This window comes from Cetorhinus maximus, chromosome 14 (assembly GCF_964194155.1).
Source record: "Cetorhinus maximus chromosome 14, sCetMax3.hap1.1, whole genome shotgun sequence".
NCBI classification, from domain to species: Eukaryota; Metazoa; Chordata; class Chondrichthyes; order Lamniformes; family Cetorhinidae; genus Cetorhinus; species Cetorhinus maximus.
The window spans coordinates 8,297,332-8,316,467 of NC_135892.1; the positions used below are offsets into that span (position 1 = coordinate 8,297,332).

The 19,136-nt window shown below is 44.2% G+C and overlaps 1 protein-coding gene across 1 annotated transcript in view; it reads left to right on the forward strand.

Moving 5' to 3' along the window:
• The first annotated feature begins 6,498 nt into the window (after positions 1–6,498).
• The window catches only part of LOC144689991 (uncharacterized), a 79,328-nt gene continuing 66,690 nt past the window's right edge, over positions 6,499–19,136 (forward strand). Inside the window, exon 1 of the mRNA XM_078557530.1 lies at positions 6,499–7,372. Within this exon, the coding sequence (XP_078413656.1) occupies positions 6,499–7,372 (874 nt within the window). The remainder of the gene's footprint in view (positions 7,373–19,136) is intronic.

Below are 19,136 nucleotides of genomic sequence, written 5' to 3' on the forward strand. Positions count from 1 at the left end.
CTGGTAATGAACTGAGCAGAATTTGGGCCTCTGGAGATAGTATACTCAGTGACACCTATAAAACCAACACAAGTCTTCAAAAAGCATTGACAGGTATTCTTGGTTCTTTACAGAGAAGGTATTGATGAAGAGAAGTAGTTATAGTTTTCCTTGCCCAGCACAGATGCCTAATGGTTTTCTATAATGAAAGGACACCTACCTTCAATTTGCAATGCAATACCTCCCAAAAAATCAATGCCCTGATTGCTAACCAGTTTTAGAAGTTCCTTTCACAGCTAATTCTCTCCCAATTCTTCGTCAAGTGCTTCAAGTCAAGTTCTTGCCTGTCCTATAAAACATGCTAGGATATTTAGTCAGGCGGAATATAGTCCATTAAAGTGCAAACGATTACTTACAAGCCTAATTGTACAAATTCAAAAGACAAATAAACGAGCTCCTGTAAAGGTCTTCCCAAGTAAGGTCTTAAGCTATAGAAGATAAGCATTTCAATGGGGATTAGCGCTACCAGCTACTGTGGGCTCCTGAAGTTAGTTTAATAAAGCGCAATACTTGCCAAACTTTTTCCCAGTGTGACCCTATTTTAATGCCTCAGACTTTGTGTGACCTCCAGATGGAAAATTTGGGAGAGTACGAGAGGGGTTGAGGGGTTTGGAGGTGAACAGGAGTTGAGCTTTGGGGAGTTGATGAAGGTAGGTGTTCTTTCATTATAGAAAACCATTAGGCATCTCTGGGCAAGGAAAACTATAACTACTTTTCTTCATCAATACCTTATCTGTAAAGAACCTAGAATGTCTGTCAATGCTTTTTGAAGACTTGTGTTGGTTTTATAGGTGCCACTGAGTATACTATCTCCAGAGGCCCAAATTCTGCTCAGTTCATTACCAGGTTCTTTTGATATCAGAGCTGCTTTGTTTTGAACCATTATTCAGTTCAAAACTGAGGTCACTTGATTCCACCCTACCAGTGTTAAATGAACACCTACCTCTTCATAGGCTTCTTTTTTTGCAGCAGTCGATTAGGCCGCGCCCACCAATAGAAAAAAAGTGAGGATTTTAAGGGACCTCGCAGCTGTCAGAAATCAATGCCATCTCCACAGCAGCCGTTGCTACCCCTCAAAGTTCGTGACCCCAAAATCTCGTTTCCCAACTCCCAGTAGGAGCCACAGCCCGTAGGTTGGGAAGCCCTGATATAGGGCCCATAGTGGGGGGTGCGGGGACTCAGAGAAGAATTTCCTGGCAGCACTGTGGGTGTATCTGCTTTACCCTAAATCATGTCAGTTTTGGCTTAATGGTCATGCCTTGTCTGAGTCAGAAGTTCGATCGTGGAAGTCACACTTCAAATTTTTAAGCACATCATCAAATCAGATACTTCTGTCCATTACTGAGCCCTTTTTCCAAACAAATCATAGAATTATGAAATGAAACATCACATAAGGGAGGCCATTCAGCCAATCATGCCTTGGCCAACTCTTTGGAAGTGCTATCTAATTAGGCCCATTTCCCAGCCAATTCTCCATAGCCCTGCAATTTGTTTCCCTTTAAGTAGCTATCCAATTCTCTTTTATTCCAGTCATTGCATATTACATGGAGCCTACAGCACAGAAATAAACCATTCAGCCCAATTCGTCTATACTGAGTGTTGTATATTTTATATATCTCACAGCAATGCAGAGATGTCACTAGTTTCTAAGTATGCAACAGGTTTATTTTATACAAGAGTTTTAAAATATCCCTGCAATCACAACTATCTGCACTCAGTCTTACAGCTCATCTCCTAGTAGCTTCTGTGGTGCCTGTTCACTTTGCCCTGACTCCACACCCAGGCTTAACCAATTAAATTTTGTCACTGGGTCAAAATCCTGGAGCTCCCTCCCTAACAGTATTGTAGGTGTACCTACACCACAGGGACTGCAGTGATTTTAGAAGGCAGCTCACCACCACCTTCTTAAGGGCAATTAGGGACGGGCAATAAATGATGGCCTAGCCAGCGATGCCCACATCCCGTTAAAAAAAACAGCGAGCATAAACCAGTTACCAGACTCACATAATCAAACGCAGAACAATTGAACACTACATTGACGTTAATGCTCCTCACAAACTTCCTCATCTCTCTCCTAGTTTTATCACTATCCCACTTTAAGGCATCTATAAGAACAATATTCATGTTATTCGTCTAATTGTTAATCAGAAGATTGCCTCTTCACTCTACTCTATTGTCCAGCCTAAATTCATTTTTAATGAAGAAAGGCTTGCATTTATATAGTGCCTTTCACAACCATCAGATGTCCCAGAGCATTTTATTACCACTGAAACATTTTTTGAAGTATTGTCACTGTTGTAATGTAGAAAACACAATGCCCAATTTGCACACAGCACGCTCCCACAAACAACAATGTGACAATGACCAGATAATCTGTTTTCTGTGATGTTGATTGAAGGATAAATATTGGCCAGGACACTGGGGATAACTCCCCTACTTTTCTTCAGAATAGTGCCATGGGATCTTTTTTTTTTTGTAAAAATATACTTTATTCATAAAATATCCGAAAGAACGTTACAAAACATTTCTAAATGGCCATCACAAAAAGTGCAATCATATTCAACTTTTCCACATAGATCATGAGGTGCTTCAATAGAATCAATGAACATTACAGACATTTCAATATGTCAATTACAGACAGTCAGACAGCACAATGGCATTCGAGTTATCGACATAGATCATGTTGCACACTGAGGTACATCCACCTGAGATGGCGGACAGGGCCTTATAGTTTAACATCTCATCTAAAAACCAGCACCCCTGACGGTGCAGCACTCTCTCACCATTACACTGGAACGTCAGCCTTGATTTTTGCACTTAACCTCTGGAGTGGGATTTGAACTCATAGCCGCTGACTCAGAGGTAAAGCGCTACCAGCTGAGCCACAGCTGACACTTAAACACCCATTTCTGTTAAAAGGCTGAAGCCAATTTTGCATTCTGCCAGTTGGAAGTTATTTAGTCGACAAGATCACCATCCTCTTCCTAGCCATGGCGTCCTTCCCTGAAACTCTGCTCACCGCCATTCTCAACCAGCTCAGTCCTAAATCCTGGCCAGCTTAGTCATTTCCTAAATTTAGAACTGTGACCCCAGTTTTTTTGCTCCAGAAAAGCTTCCCAACTCATGTGTTATCCATCCTATTTATAATTTGAATGGTTTGACGCCTGATTCCCATAGGGTTTCCTTCTAAAGTGAAAAACTACTCCAAGGACGTCATCTTACATGCTCAGTAATGATCTTTATGATGAAACCTTTTGCACTCCTTTTGTCTTACGATGCTTCTATATGAGTTCTATCATCACAAAATAATTATTTATGGCGGTGAACAGGAATTTGAATGGGTGCTCTATGAATCTCTTTTTATCCGTTACTCTGTTTGTCTATTTTCTGTTTTCGCTAGCCAGCATGAGAGATGTTTAGCCAAAATACATAGATCATGAGTACAGTCTCAGGATAAGGGGCCGAACATTTAGGACTGAGATGAGGAGGAAATTTCTTCACTCAAAAGGTTATGAATCTTTGGAACTCTCTGTGGCCCCAGAGGGTTGTGGATGATCCATCGTTGGATACATTTAAGGCCGGGATAGACAGATTTTTGGTCTTTCAGGGAAGTAAGGGATACGGGGAGCGGGCGGGAAAGTGGGGTTGAAGCCCAAGATCAGCCGTGATTGTACTGAATCATGGGCCGAGTGGTCTACTCCTGCTCCTGTTCTTGTGTTCTTGTGAATTCCCGCTTCTCCCACAGAAGCACAGGAACTAAAGTTTAAAGAGATTAATTCTCTTTTGTGGGCCGTCTCCAGTAAAAACTGAGTGGAAGATGCACAATGACGACATAACATAATTTTCAAATCATAATTCATATGATTAATCTAGTAAATACCATTGGGTTTGCAATTCCCTCCTCCAACCTTCATCCCAATGCCTTTCCGAGCCGTTCTGCTCAATGTGTTTATTGTCCTTTCCTCTTTTGAGTGGATGAGTTCAATGACCCAATTCTACATTGTGCCCTGTGATTGTGTATCAGTTTTGCATTGAATTAAACGGCAGTGTGGATTGAGGTTAGAACAGCAACGTGCATCTACATAACGCCTTTAACACAGTGAAGTGTCCCAATGTGCTTCAAGGGAGTGTTATCAAACACTTTGATACCAAGCTACGTAAAGAGATATTAAGACACGTGACCAAAAGCTTGGTCAAAGAGCTAGGTTGTAAGGAGCGTCTTAAAGGAGGAGAGAGAGGGAGAGAGAGAGGTGAAAAAATTTAAGGGGGGAGTTCCAGAGCTTAGGACCAGGCAGCTGAAGGCCAAGTCACCAATGTTGGAACAACTAAAATCAGGCATGTGGAAGAGGCCAGACCTCGGAGGGTGAGCTGGTGAGGTTACAGTAATATAGAAAGGTGAGACCATGGAGGGATTTGATAACAAGGAAGGGCATTTTATAATCAAGAGAATGTTGGAGCAGAAGCCAATGTAGGTCAGCAAGCACAGGGGTGACTGGTGAATGCCACTTGCTGCGAGTTAGGACATGAGCAGCAGATTTTTGGATGAGCTCAAGTTTACAGAGGGTGGACGGCGGGAGGTCGAAGAGGTGAGCATTGGAATAGTTGATTCCAGAGGTAGCAAAGGCAGGAGTATGAGGTCGTGTAGAGACTGACAATGCTAAGGAGGTGGGAATCGGTGATCGGGATAATGAACATGAGATGGAGACAGTGTGGATTAGAGCTTTGAAACTCCTTCCTCCAGTGCAGTCTCTTTCACGTCATGACATCTATAATGTCAAATTGCATATGCATGCTATTTTAAATTCCAATACCTTATTTGTTATAAACTTGAAGTTATTTCCCTGTCTCAGTACAGCAATTTTTTTGTATATTCTTTAGGAAGTATGACAGTACTTAAGTCAACGCATTTCCTGTACAAATTTTGGATCATTGTTTTGACTTTGTCTTCCTTGCGTCATGCGATTATTCCAGGCCTTACCTTTCCCGAGCTGTTCAGACAATGTTCATAATATTATTAAGCTGTGCGCTGCCATTTTGTATTTAGGAGTAGTCCTCAAACATCACGTTCCACTTTTACACAGTCGTCAACTAGGAGCAGCCCTTGTTATTAAAGGCTAGACATTATAATGCCAATTATTAGTGGGCTTTTTATGTGTTTCTGTGACCCCCCCTGGCCCTGTCCACGCGTTAAGCACAGTTTCAATGGCTTCACTAAAACAGCAGATGATGGAATGTCACATGCATAATCATCCAATAATATCGAGGCTTCTGTTTGTGTTTGTTCAGCCGCCGTGGATTTGCAAACAGGAGAATATCTGTGCACTCCACAGCTGGTTTAACGGAACCTTTTGAAGCTAATGCCAGTTTAGGTTAAGCTATGATCTCCCTGAGATTTATTGCAGATGCATCGTGACTTGTTCCTGTGGGCGTCACACCCGATGATGTTACATTCACAAAATCCCTGAACTGCACTCCCGCCGTGTCAGCCAGTTAACAATAACCCTGAGTAAAGGGGGTGTTTGTCCTGTTTTTGATGTAACAGGGAAGATTTGTAAGGAAAGAGCAGGGGGGGTGGGTTGGGACTAATCGGGTAGTCCTTTCAAAAACCAGCACAGGCACAGTGGGCTGAATGGCCTCCTTTTGCACTGAATCATTCTAGGATTCTAGGATTCTAATGGTTGAATGCACTCTCAACGATTCAGGCGATCGTGATTTATTTTTTTTTAACTCAGCTGCTCTCATACTGAAACATTTTACTGCAAAATGGTGGTACATATACCTTCCTGGCTCTACGCCCGTTAATTTTTGCAAACGCACTTCTTGCTGAGAGAGGCGTCCGTTCTCCGATCCAAACCACACATGAAAGGCCTCTGCCTTCATTTCAATCTTCCTGGAAAACATTTACCCTTTTTTGCATATGAAAAGGGAGTACAATTTTTTTTTTTTGAAAAAAAAAAGCTGCAGCTACCCTGATTTGAAGTGCTTCTCATAATTTTCAATGAGTCTGGCCTTTTGAAAATACAAAGCGACAGGCGATTTGCGCAGTTCTGTGAGCGCATGATACACATCTCCCATCAGCTAAACCTACCCTTAGCAGCAAAGGGTAGGTTCCCAGTTCCTGGCGTGCAGTGAAGAATCCGGTTACTTCCATCCGTACAGGCTACTTCAGCGTTTTGATTCCTTTTAAAAAAAAAGGCACATCCCATTCAGTTAGATCAGGTTATTAATGGTAACCATGAAAGCCACGGTGCACATAAAAGCCCTTTCAGCACACCCAGCCGGTGATTAATGTTTGTCTCTGTACTGCCTCACAGATCACATGGTATCAGAACAAAGGAAAACAGCCCACGGCTTCTTCCAACCCGAACCGCGACTGCTGAGGGAAGATGGCAGCGTTTGTTGGGAAGGTCACCCCTTAGTCTCTCCGCAAGGGCTAATGCTTCGACCCCGCTGAAGGACATGCCACGCAATAGGTCTCACAGCCTTGTGCGCAGGATCTTCTGTTGTGGCTGCCAAGGGTTTTGGAGGAAAAGGGTGGCTTCTGCAACGCTTCGCCTTCAACGTCAGCTCAGGCGCCTTGCAGGAGGTTCTCAGGACGAGCTTGGAGTGCCATGCCAGGAAGACACGGCGTCTTTGCACCTCAGTCAAGAACCAACAGCCGCAGGCTGTGGACGGCAATGTCGTTCCAAAGGTCACACAGCCGATGGTAAAAGGTGCGTTCGCAGTTCGTCCAGCTCAGTGTCTACAGTACGGAGACTGAAGCAAAAGAGGAAACTGACCCCCTTGTCTTCTTTGCCACTCCAGAAATATGTGAATAAAAGCTACGCCTATAGCAACAGTGATGAGGCAGAAAGGTATTCTGGAATAAGCCCAGAGGAGTTGCTGACACCTCCTGTGATCAACCTGATCCCACCTACTCCATCGAATGTGATCGACGATGAGCAGTTTTTTGAGATAAATTTGGAGGACGACAATGCCAACGACAATGAATGTGCTGGCGGCTCAGGAAGGCCAAAAGCCGGGGATGCTGGGAGCTGCAGAAGTGACCAAGATACAGTGAGAAGGAGGACATGTGGTACTAATGGAAATCATGTAAGCTGTGTCAAGGGAGACGCACCAGTGATGCCTTTCAGCACCTCTGTAAAATCAGATATTTATATGCTTAAAGACATTACAGATGTGAACTCAGACAACGCTCCTTTCCAACATGGCACAAAACCCGATTGGAAACTGGAGGGAAGGATTGGTTCAGAGGCTGAATCAAACACATTGAGCCAGATTGATCTGTTTCAAAACTGTGAAGAGACTCAACTTCCACAGGATTCAGAACAAAGTAAGTATTAAGCATCTGTTTTATTCTTTCATCAGATGCAGGCATCACCAGCATTTGTTGCCCATCCCTCTTGAACTGAGTGGCTTGCTCAGCCATTTCAGAGGGCAGTTAAGAGTCAACCACATTGCTGTGGATCTGGAGTCACATGTAGGCCAGACCAGGTCAGGACAGCAGATTTCCTTCCTCAAAGGCCATTAGTGAACCAGATTGGTTTTTACAAGAATCAATGGTAGTTTTATGGTAGCACCATTGCTAAGACTAGCTTGCAATTCCAGGTTTTTCAATTGAACTTAAATTCTACAGGCTATGGGATTATGAACCCATGTCCCAGAACATTAGCCTGGACTTCTGGTTTACTAGCCCAGTGACATTACCATTACACCACCATCTCCCATCTCCCCCTTATGATAACCATGAACGGACATAGCACACCATCTCAAAACTTCATCCAGGCCTTTGTTAGCTCCAGAATTAATTATCCCAGCACCACGCTAACTGGCTCGGTTTTAAAAGTTGTCATTGATATTTTGCTATTATCAAATTGTAAGTTCTCTACATGCAATGAGTTGCTTTCTCACATGGTGCCTGACACATGTATGACCCTGGTCCAGCCAGGCAACTCTGAAAGAGCTCACTTAATACCATTCTGATTAACTCTTGGTGTATCCATTATCTGGCTGGATTCAACTAGATCAAATAAATCTTGCTTGGATTGCCGTGACTTCTGTCCCCGTCGCCCATCTTAGATGAAGGTTCCAGGTGTCACCGACTTCGCTGTTGTGCCAGCGTATCGGGTGAATGGTGTGTTATCACTGCCATTAGAAATTGGAGAAGTGGAAAAAAAATTTAAACTTAGAATCGTGGTTACAGCAGACGCTCGTGAGAACCATCCTCATTGCACAAACTGACACTGCCTGGGGCAAAGGCCGGAAACAGCCTGCTGTTAAAATGGTGCAGACAGAGCGTGTGTAGGTCGTGGATCTGTTGTGTGCCACACTGCCGATGCTTTAACCCCCACAGGCCCCACTCCCATTGCCGATCGGAGGGGCAAAATGGGGTCTTAGTGTCAGTAGGCTGTGTTTGTGTAGTAATTATGGTTTTGTTAAATGTTGGACTGTACCTTTAAGAATAGCCCTGTGATGTAAGATCACATGATTTGAGTAAACCAATGCGTTAGCAGTGCGGGCTACCTCCACAGTCGGTGTAGAGATAGAGATGGAGTTGAAAGCACACGTGTAGTTGCTGCTGGCTCTGTTGTAAATAGACCGAATGTTTCCACTTAGAAAGTTGTCTGCAGATCAACTCTGTTACAAACAGGCGACAAGGCCACACAACAACATTTTGCCTTCGGATTGGCACATACACTGGATCATAATACAAACAGTGTTGAGGTGAAAGCGTCAAACCTTTAATGCAGTCACCTAACAGCAATACATAACGAACAAACGAACAAGGAGCAGGAGTAGGCCATTCGGCCCCTCAAGCCTGCTCCGCCTTTTAATAAGATGATGGCTGATCTGATAGTAACCTGAAATCTGCATCCCACCTACCCCCAATAACCCATCACCCCAAGGACAATACAGAGAGAGAGGCTGGCTGTGCAGGACTCCTAATATCCAGATGATAATAATCTATAGTGACGTAGATGGATTACTGAAGCGAATAAAGTACTGACACTCAGCCTGACCTCACGGGATGACTTCCAGGGTAGAATTGGCACGAAGCTGATAAAAGTAGTTTGTACTGTCCAGCTGCCGGCCAACCTAATAAATGAATAAAAACAGAGCAGAACGTTGATAATAAAGGAGATTTGGTTTAAGGATACTTTTACAGCAGTGCTGTAAGAGTACTTGAATATGCTTTCATTGGAAAAAGATTGAAGTTTTAATCAAACGTTGCTTTAAATATTGACTTTGGATCCCAGAGCTTTGGCTTTGTGGAAACTTACAAGTGTTGGGAGCTGGTCGAAGACAATCATAAGTTCATTTCACTTGAGACACAGCTTAGAAATTATTGTTGGTGTTATTAGCGAGCAGACAGGGCCCATTTGAATGCAACAGTTAACTGTCAATTTTAAAGGAATATGTCTCAATGTTAACAACTTTACTAAATTGTCATAAGAATGTTGTACATAAAGAAAGACTTGCATTTCTATAGTGCCTTTCATGACCTCAGTATGGCCCAAAGCACTTTACAGCCCATGAAGCACCCTCAAAGTGTAGTCACTGTTGCAATATAGGAAATGTGTTAGCAATTTGTGCACAGCAAGCTCCCACAAACAGCAATGAGATAATCACATAACCTGTTTTTAGTGATGTTGATTGGGGGATATATATTCGTCCAGGACACAAGCAGGTTAAGCATTCATCTGCTAATAGTAACAATATTAATTTCCAGATTCTACAATCCTTACAGGAGACCTTCAATCAGCCTTTTTGTTTATTCTTTCATAGGATGTGGGCGTCGCTGGCTAGGCCAGCATTTGTTGCCTGTCCCTAATTTCCCTTGAGAAGGTGGTGATGAGCCGTTTTCTTGAATCGCTGCAGTCCATGTGGGATAGGTACACCTAGGGTGCTGTTAGGAAGGGAGTTCAAGGACTCCAGGACTTTGACCCAGCGGCAATGAAGGAACAGTGATATGTTTTCAAGTCAGGATGGTGAGTGGCTTGGAGGGGAACTTCCAGGTGGTGGTGTTCCCGTCTATCTGCTGCCCTTGTCTTTCTAGGTGCAAGGTGCTGTCTAATGAGGCTTGGTGAGTTCCTGTAGATGGTACACACTGCTGCCACTGTGCATTGGTGGTAGAGGGAATGAATGTTTAAGGTGGTTAATTGGGTGCCAATCGAGTGGGCTGCTTTGCCCTGGATGGTGTCGAGCTTCTTCAGTGTTGTGGGAGCTGCACTCACCCAGGTGTGTGGGGAGTATTCCATCACAACTCCAGACTTGTGCCTTGTAGATGGTGGACAGGCTTTGATGAGTTACTCGCCGCAGGATTCCCAGCCTCTGACCTGCTCTTGTAGCCACAGTATTTATGGGCTGAATCTTCTGAGGAGCAGCAGTCACCTATTTCTTTGCACTAATGTGGAGCTCCACATATCTGGCACGGGCTTCTGAACTAGACATCTTCAGAAATGCAGAGCATATTTGTCCTTGGAGTCCTTCCTAGTAATGCAGGATAACTGGGGGAAGCTAAGCCACACTCCCTTTTTACTGCACTAGCTGCTGTATTTTGGTAAGCCTTCACTCACTAACACGCTGAAAACCTTTGGAACATTTAAATAGCTTTTCACTGTGTTAGTGAATGAGTGTGAGATAAGCGGATAAGGTGGGTAGGGTAGTAGGGTGGTGAGGTTGGGTCAGGTCAGATCAGGGGGAGTCGGAGTGTCAGGGGGAGTCGGAGTGTCGGAGATGGGTTGGGGTGTCGGGGGTTAAGGGGAGGTTCGGAGGGTAGGTGGGGAGTCAGAAAGCCCAGTGGAGTCAGAGGGTCAGGGGGCAGTTGCGGGGTGGGGGGGCGTCAGGAGGAATTCAGAGGGTCATGGGGCAGGTCCGTAAGTCAGTGGAAGTCAGTAGGGTAGGGGCCTCGGAGGGTGGGCGGAGGTCAGAAGACCGGGAAGGAGTCGCAGGGTTGGAGGTGAGTCAGAGCATCAGGGGAAATTGGAGGGTTGAGGGGAATTGGGGGAAGGTCAGAGGGTCGGGGGAGTCAGAGGGTCAGTGGAAGTTGGAGGGTCAGGGGGAGTTGGAGGTTCAGCGGAGGTCAGTGGGTAAAAGGGGTCAGAGGGTCAGGGGGGAGTAGGAGGTTCAGTAGAGGTTGGAGGGTCAAGGGATTGGGGGGGAGTTGGAGGATCAGGGGAGGTTGGAGGGTTGGAGGTGAGTCGGTTGGGTCAGGGGGGCTGGGGAGGGTTCAGTGGGAAGTTGGTGAGGCTGTGGTCAGTTGTACAGTTACTCAGGAGTTAAACATGGTTGTTTTCTGCCTAACATTCCCTGGGTAAATATTCAAGTAAGCCGGAACCCTTCAAAATCTCCGACTCTAACGCAGAGTTGGAACCATTTTCAGAGGGTCCCAGGAGAAGGAGAATTGCCCATTGGAGGTTGAAACTTCCAAGACAATTCCCAATGTACTAAAAATATAAAGTTCCTTCTGACTGGGACTACCAAGGGGTCCTGTAGCGCATCTTCCAGTGTACATCCAGTCTCCAACCACCGGACGATCTAGACCCAGGTGGCTGGGATGGGTCAAACCAAGATCCAACCAGCCCCTGGGAAGTACCGGCACCCTATCTGCATATTTAAAGAAGGACCCAGCAGGTTTTTGGTGGTTATCCTACTGCCTGCCTAGTAAAGATGGTTGAAATGGATGACGGCTGGATTGGAGTGGAACATTAGCTATAAATCTCCCAGACAATTTTAACTGCTTACCTGCCCAGTTTCTACATATTCTACTTCTATTGTGCAAGAGCGCAATTTAAAAAAATGTACATTGTTACATAATTTGTAGAAATGCAATATTAGCCATTAAATAATTTGTTTAAGAACAACCATCTCCTGCATTAATTTCTCACAGTCTGGCCTATTATTATCCATGGCAGTACCTTGACCAATTAGGGTCGACTTGCTTGGCAGCTAACTGTCCCGCGGTGCATTCTCCATGGCAACTCCTCTACCAATCAGAGCCCATTTGCCAACCAATTTTCTCATGCAGTATAAATTGTTGTTCTTTCGAGATTTTGCATTCTTGCAATTTAGTCCTGATGAGTGCAAGACAAAAGGTTTCAACAGTGTCTTTTTTTCAGCAATACTCAAGTTCTGTACTACCGAATGACTATTTGTAAATGTCAACCTTCAACTGTCCATACATTAACCTGGCCCTGTGTAAAACTATTCGTTGCGAAATCTGAAAGTCAATTATTGTTGTAAATACAAGAAGTGTTTTATTTCCCTCCCTCTGAGTACACTGGACTCCAGGGACAAAAAATGCAAAACCAGTTATTTGTCTATAAGTGCGACATGGATTAAGAGCTGGTCTTCTGTCTATTTGGAACTATTTCCATGAAGGTCCTTCCAGTAGAATGCCCATCATTTTGTGAGTTTAAATAAAAGCAAAATACTGCGGATGCTGGAAATCTGTTTTAAAAACAGAAAATGCTGGAAAATATTCAGCCAGTCTGGCAGCATCTGCGGAGAGAGAAACAGAGTTAACGTTCCAAGTCTAATATGACACTTCTTCGGAACTGAGGAGAGGTAGAAATGTGTTTCAGTTCCAAAGAAGAGTCATACGGACTGGAATCGTTAACTCTGTTTCCCTCTCCACAGATGCTGCCAGAACTGCTGAGCTTTTCCAGCATTTTCCGCTTTTATTATCTGAACTTGTTCTAATCACTGGTCAATAACAGCCAACAGTCTCCGCAACTTTTGCGTACAACACTGATTCTGATAGACAGTGGAGGGGTTAGGGCAGGGAAGAGATGGTGGCATAGCGATAATGTCGACGGACGAGTAATCTGGTAGATCCAGGCCAATCCCTTGGGGACATGGGTTCTAATCCCACTGTGACAGTTGGTGGAATTTAAATTTGATTAACAAAAGTCATGGATATAAAGCTAGTCTCAGCACTAGTGACCATGAAAATATCATCAATTGTCATTAAAAACCCACCTGGTTCACTAATGCCCTTTAGGGAAGGAAATCTGCCGTCCTTACCTGGTCTGACCTCCATGTGACTCCAGACCCCACAGCAATGTGGCTGACTCTTAAAATGCCAAGGGATTCAAGGGCAATTAGGGATGGGCAATAAATGCTAAACTTACAATGAAGCCCAAATCCTATGAAAGAATAAAAAAAATTACAGATAATCAGCATGATAAGTCAAAATATTTCTTATTCTGCAACAGCGGAATTATGGCAAATAGTTTAAACCTCTGCATGATAATTTTTTGGGGGGGAACTTGCAAAATTCTCTACAATGTCACAATGGTTATTAAAATGTGTCTCTTTCACTGACGACTGCAGAAAACTCTTATAGAAATACATGGCACCAGAAGCACAGTCATGAAGTGTTTAAATTAAAATCTTACTTTTGGTTATGAAAGTCTGACATTGGCAACATGGTTGAATTTATCAATATTGTTTTTTGATCAGCTTTCTGTAGAATTATTTTCTTTCTTTTGTAACATGTGGTTGAAGCCACGGACTGCACAAGATTATAAAACAGGGGTTCTTTATTCAAATCTTGATGAACATTATTGGAAAAGCTCAACTTAGGTGAACAAACTATTTACAATGACGGGATCCACCCATTTACCATCAAGAGCTTAACTCCTGATCTCTAATCAACCGAGTTCAATGAAGCTTCACCTGCTCATGTCCCGTGACCGTGGGAACCAGATTACTTTGTCTCGGGGACACGAAGGGGATCTTCCTCTCCTTGCGGCCTCTCGAACTCAGGGGTGCTGTCCAGTCCGCCTAGGTCTCCAGCAGCTGTTTGCCTGCCCCGTTGCCACTTCCCAATGCTCCAGCCGCTGTCAGAGGCTTTGGTCTTAGTCAATGACATGGCAAGTAGGCAACATGAAGGCTAGATTTTCCCCTCACGGTCAGGGCTCCTAGACGCTGTCAGACTTCTGCTCCTGCTCCTTGCTGCTGCCCTGATCTCTCTGCTCTCTCTCTCTCTATCTCCACTCTCTCTATATCTCGCCTCCCTAGTTTGCCCAGCTGCGCTCTGAGCTCCAGACTTCACCCCCTCTGCTTCAGGCCAGACTCCGGACTTCAGGCTCCAACCCCAGCCTTCCAAGGGCATCTCTTCTCATCCTGAGGGGAGCCACCCCAGGCTGACCCTGCCCAGTGCCCCGCATGTGACTACCTCGTGGTGGGTGGGTGGGTGGGGGTGGTTACATGACCTTTTATCGAATGTGCAATACAGACACCCTTTTGAAGTCAATGGAATGAATATTGCCCATTTCAGACTAGTGCTCAAAGTCAGAATTAGATCCAGTGAGCTAGTTACCAGTCTTAATCACGCCAGGCTAAGTAGGCTGCATAAAGACTCAGTATTTCTGTCAGGGGCACAGAGAAAAACTCAGTGAGAGAGAGTCACATTGAATGGGCCTGGAGGGTGACAGTAGTGCAGATCCCAGGTTGCCTTTACAACCCAATCACCTGTTCACACACCAAATGATCCACTGGCACCCTGGGAGAGGAACAGGGCCATACAATAAATACCTTACAGTGTGCTTTAATGGTAGACTTTACTGAATTATAATCAGAATGATTTATATTATTCTGATCAAAAGCAGTGTTTCCTCTTAACATTACAAAGGTGATCTTCACCTTATTAACATAATAATCTAACTGACTCCAAGCTCTGACAGAACTCTGAAAGCTGAGGGACACTAGGCTTCAGATTGCTGGTGGAAGGGAAAGCAGTTGCACAATGTCGGGTCCCAGAACCTGATCCATCAGGGTTCCATCCATTGGGAGCTGTCAGAAATCCCAGCATGTCCGGGGACAGGGCATGGGTCTACAATATATACCCCCCCCCTCCCCACCACCACAAAGGAGTGGGCTTATTACATAGATGCTAAAAGTAAGAATGTTCCATGAGTCAGTGAAGCTTGTTAGAGTTTGTTCATTCCAGTTGTTTTTTGCTGCTCATTTCACATTTCCACTAACCATTTTCCTCTAGAAAGTAATTTACTGGAGACAAAGGAGACAGTTTTACTCTGTTTGAGCCCCACAACTCTCCGAGATATCTGTGCTCCTCCAATTCTGAATTCTTCGGCATCCCCAGTTTTAATCGTTTCATCTTTGACAGCCGTACTTCAGCTGCCTGGGCCCTAAGCTCTGGAATTCCCTCGTTCCCTAAACCTCTCCGCCTCTCTACCTTGATCTCCGGCTTTAAGACACCCCTTAAAAACCAACCTCTTTGACCAAGCTTTTGGTCGTCTGGCCTGATATCTCCTCATGTGACTCGATGTCAAACCTTGTTTTATAAAAGGCCCAGTGAGGCACCTTGGGGCGTTTTATTATGTTAATGACGCTAGTTAAATATAAGCTGTTGTTTAGTTTGCACTAGGGAAACACAGTCTCCTGGGCACAAAGCATAGGAAATAAGGGCAGCACACTCATTGCCTCTTGTATGTTGCTTTGCATCTGGGTGGATTTCCCCCAAGAGTGTAGGGGGAGGTGGGGGTTTGTTGAGTGCATGGATCTAGAACAGGCACGTACACAGCATTGCCATTTAAATAAAGCAAACTCTGGTCCCCACCGTCCCGCCTTATTTTCCTCAACGTAAAATGTAACGCCAGCCAGACGCAGGGGGTGTCCAATGAAACTGGTCTTATGCCTGGATCCCACCTTTGATTTTAGACAGTAGCAGCTGGCAATGCAAGGGTGGCCTGATCGGTCATATCTTTGAAAAATATTGGAATGTCACCAACATTAAAGGTGCTATCTAAATGCACGTTAGGGCGTATCTTAAAATCACATTGGAAGGAATCCAGTGCAGGTGCCTTCAATGCACCAAAACACCAAGCATCAGAAAATTGTCTCGAGGTACTTCAAGGTAGCCAACCGTGAAAGCCATTTGAGATTGTGCTTTAAGATCGGTGTGTAACATACAAGGTAAGTGCTGGCACTGCAACATAATGGAAGCTTTCTGTCAGCAGCAATGAAGCATGTTTCCCAACTTGAGAAAAGGATACATCAAAGTTTCCACAACTTGACTTCTCTGCCCAAAGGTAGGTCCAACTCCACGATCTCCATCATGGGCAGAGCAACGCTATAGGCCCCAAATCCACCCCAGCTGGAACAGGAATCAACCCCTGTCCTGTTGGCACCAATCTGATCTACACCAACCAACCAAGCCACCACCCCACCCCACCCCACCCCATGAGTTGCTGTGGCAACAGCCACTTTTACATGCGTGTTGTAGCCTGGAGCTGTGGGTAACGATGGTAAAGACTCCAATTTCTGTCCATCACGTGGTTGACCAAGAATCTCTCTCCCGCTCTTACCACTTGCCATTGGCATGTGTTAGAAGGATTTGTAGGTTGATGATCAGCCTGTTTGGCTACATTATAATCATACGTTGTTTGGCCATCAAGCCCTGGAGTGAGACTTGAACCCAGAGCTTCATGGTTCAGAGCACCACACGATCTCTACTACATCTTGACTTAACTACCAATCTTAAATTCAGGAAACCCCTGAAATTAAAGTTAAAAACGTTGTGATGCAGTTTGTTCTCCGAACTCAAAGAACAAACATTAACTCCACAGGATAAGTGGTGCATTGATTCCATTAGAAAGTTGGCTCCCTTAGTTTACATACACTTAGACCCACAGGATGGGAGATCCATTGATTAAACCGTCAAGCCATTAAGCAGTGCACAGTCCATTCTCTTAACCTGCTAGTCTGAGGCTGGTTTATCTTCCTTATTGTGCACGTCGGTGTATTATAGGTGACATAGTGCCAGGCCGGTGTGAATGCTGCAATAGTATCCATGTCTGTGGTCAGTCACACAGATCTCGGGTGATTAAACCTCAAGCTTTAAATCAATTTTGCTGGAAATGCATATCTTTTTGTTCAACTCAATGGGTGTTTTTAATTAGGAAGAAATAACTTACGGCCATAACTTACACTCTTTTCCAAAAAACTTCAACTTGGACATCTACTTGTTACAGTTCACCAGACAGAACTTGGGTGAGTAAGTAGAGCCAAATTTCCAGAAGATGTACTGCTTTTCAAATCTGGGCTCTGATCCTAATCCGTGCAGGCCAGCAATAGTTCCTTTGGAACCAAATGTTCTTTACCGCTTTCATTCAAAGAGAAATATTTTCTATCATCCAGTAGCCATCATGACGTTTCTCTACAATTCGTTCACTGAATCCTGGAAACTTACAGCACCAAACAAGGCCATTCAGCCCACTGTGTCTGTGCTGGCCCTTTGAAAGAGCAGTTGTACTTAGACCTGGCTTTTTGTCCACAACTCTATAAGATCCTCATGCTCAAATACCTGTCCAAATGCCTTTAAAAAATTATTAATGTAATCGGTATCCAGCACTTTTTCAGGATGAGCATTCTAGACCTTGACAGTCCTCTGAGTGAAAATATTTCTCCTCATCCCCCACCCCCCACCCCCTTTAGATTTTTCGCCAATGATTTTAAACTGTGGACCTCTAGTTATTGTTTTGGGTTTTATTGAAATAAAGACTACAATTCTGTCATTTAAAGAAAGCTACTACAGTAGTTCCTCAAAGTGTTAAATTAAGTGTGCCGTATGTTAACCGTGTTTGTAAGAGGAGTGAGTTCTCTTTAATGCTAATATGCATCAGGTGTAACCTTAGCGAAGCAAATCTTGCTGTTAATGTGTTGAATAAGAACAGGGCCCCAGAAATAATGAATGAGCGATATTCAGCCAAGCGCCTTTTGGAAAATAGTTGATTAAACCGAGATAAGGCAGAAACTCCAGCATTCTCCACAGGCCATTTGGCAAATACCAGCTGTGTTGTAAATAGAAAGAATAGCCAGTTTAAAGAGTGCCACCATGGAGCTTTTTGTCACTTTGGACGGCAATCGAAAGATCTCACACGGGCAATGATTCATCGAGCACTGTACCATAGAGTCCTATTCAAAAAGTTTACGTATGGAAAAAGAAAGACTTGCATTTATATAGCACCCTGTGCAACCTCAGGACATGCCGAACGCTTTGCAGCCAATTAAGTACTTTTAAAGTGTGGACTCTGTTGTCATGTCTCAAATGCAAAAGCCAATTTGCACACAGCAAGCTCCCACAAACAGCAATGTGATAATGACCAGATCATCTGTTTTTGTGATGTTGATTGAGGGATAAATATTGGCCAGGGCACTGGGGAGAACTCCCCTTGCTCCTTTTCGAAATGATATCATGGGATCTTTTATATCCACCTCAGCAGGTTAAAGCATCTCATGCAAATGACAGCACCTTTGACTGTGCAGCACTCCCTCAGAGCTGCACTAGAACGTCAGCCTTGATGTTTGTGCTCAAGCCCCGGAGTGAGACTTGAACCTGGAACCTTGTGATTCAGAGGTGATTGTGCTGTCAACCTGAGCCTAATGGAAGCCCCTATAATATCAATAAAAGCCAATGATGCAGAGAGCAGCTTGCCTGCAGGATAGGAATCAGGTGTCAGTATTTATATAGAATAAACACTCTGCCATTTGAAGCGATTAAAAATAAATGAAATCAATGGAACAAATTTAGATGGTAGTGTGCGTATGTGTGCGCAGAAATGTGTGTGTGTGTGTGTGTTTTACAATCCTCCTTCTCCCATGTACAGGCTCCTTTATTGACCCCCATTAGCATTTTAATTACAAATACCTGGTAAATATCCCTCTTTGATCTTGTGTAGATGTCAATCAGCTCTCTGTTAGTCTGAGCTTTTCCTGTATCTTGACATTTGCCTTTGTTTGCTGGCTGAAGAGTACCTGCTGTGTTCTCAGGGAAAGGCCACAGCTACTGAGAGACTGGATTGTGATATCAGGTACCATTGCTGCAGGCTGCAAGGCAGATGGCCAGTCTCTGAGAGAGAAGTTTTTATTTATAAAAAAAAAATCCTCCCCTTTTCTTCACATCCACGCACTAAAGAAAAGCCTCCCCCGCTTTGCAAAGAGAAGGAAAGTTTTCTTTTCAACGTGCTCGTTCATGTTTTTTATCAACGAGGGAGATCAAAGAAGGGAAAAAGCTTCCTCGTGCAAGTAAACCCCACCCCCGTCCCGCAATCTGGGCCACTGTACATTAA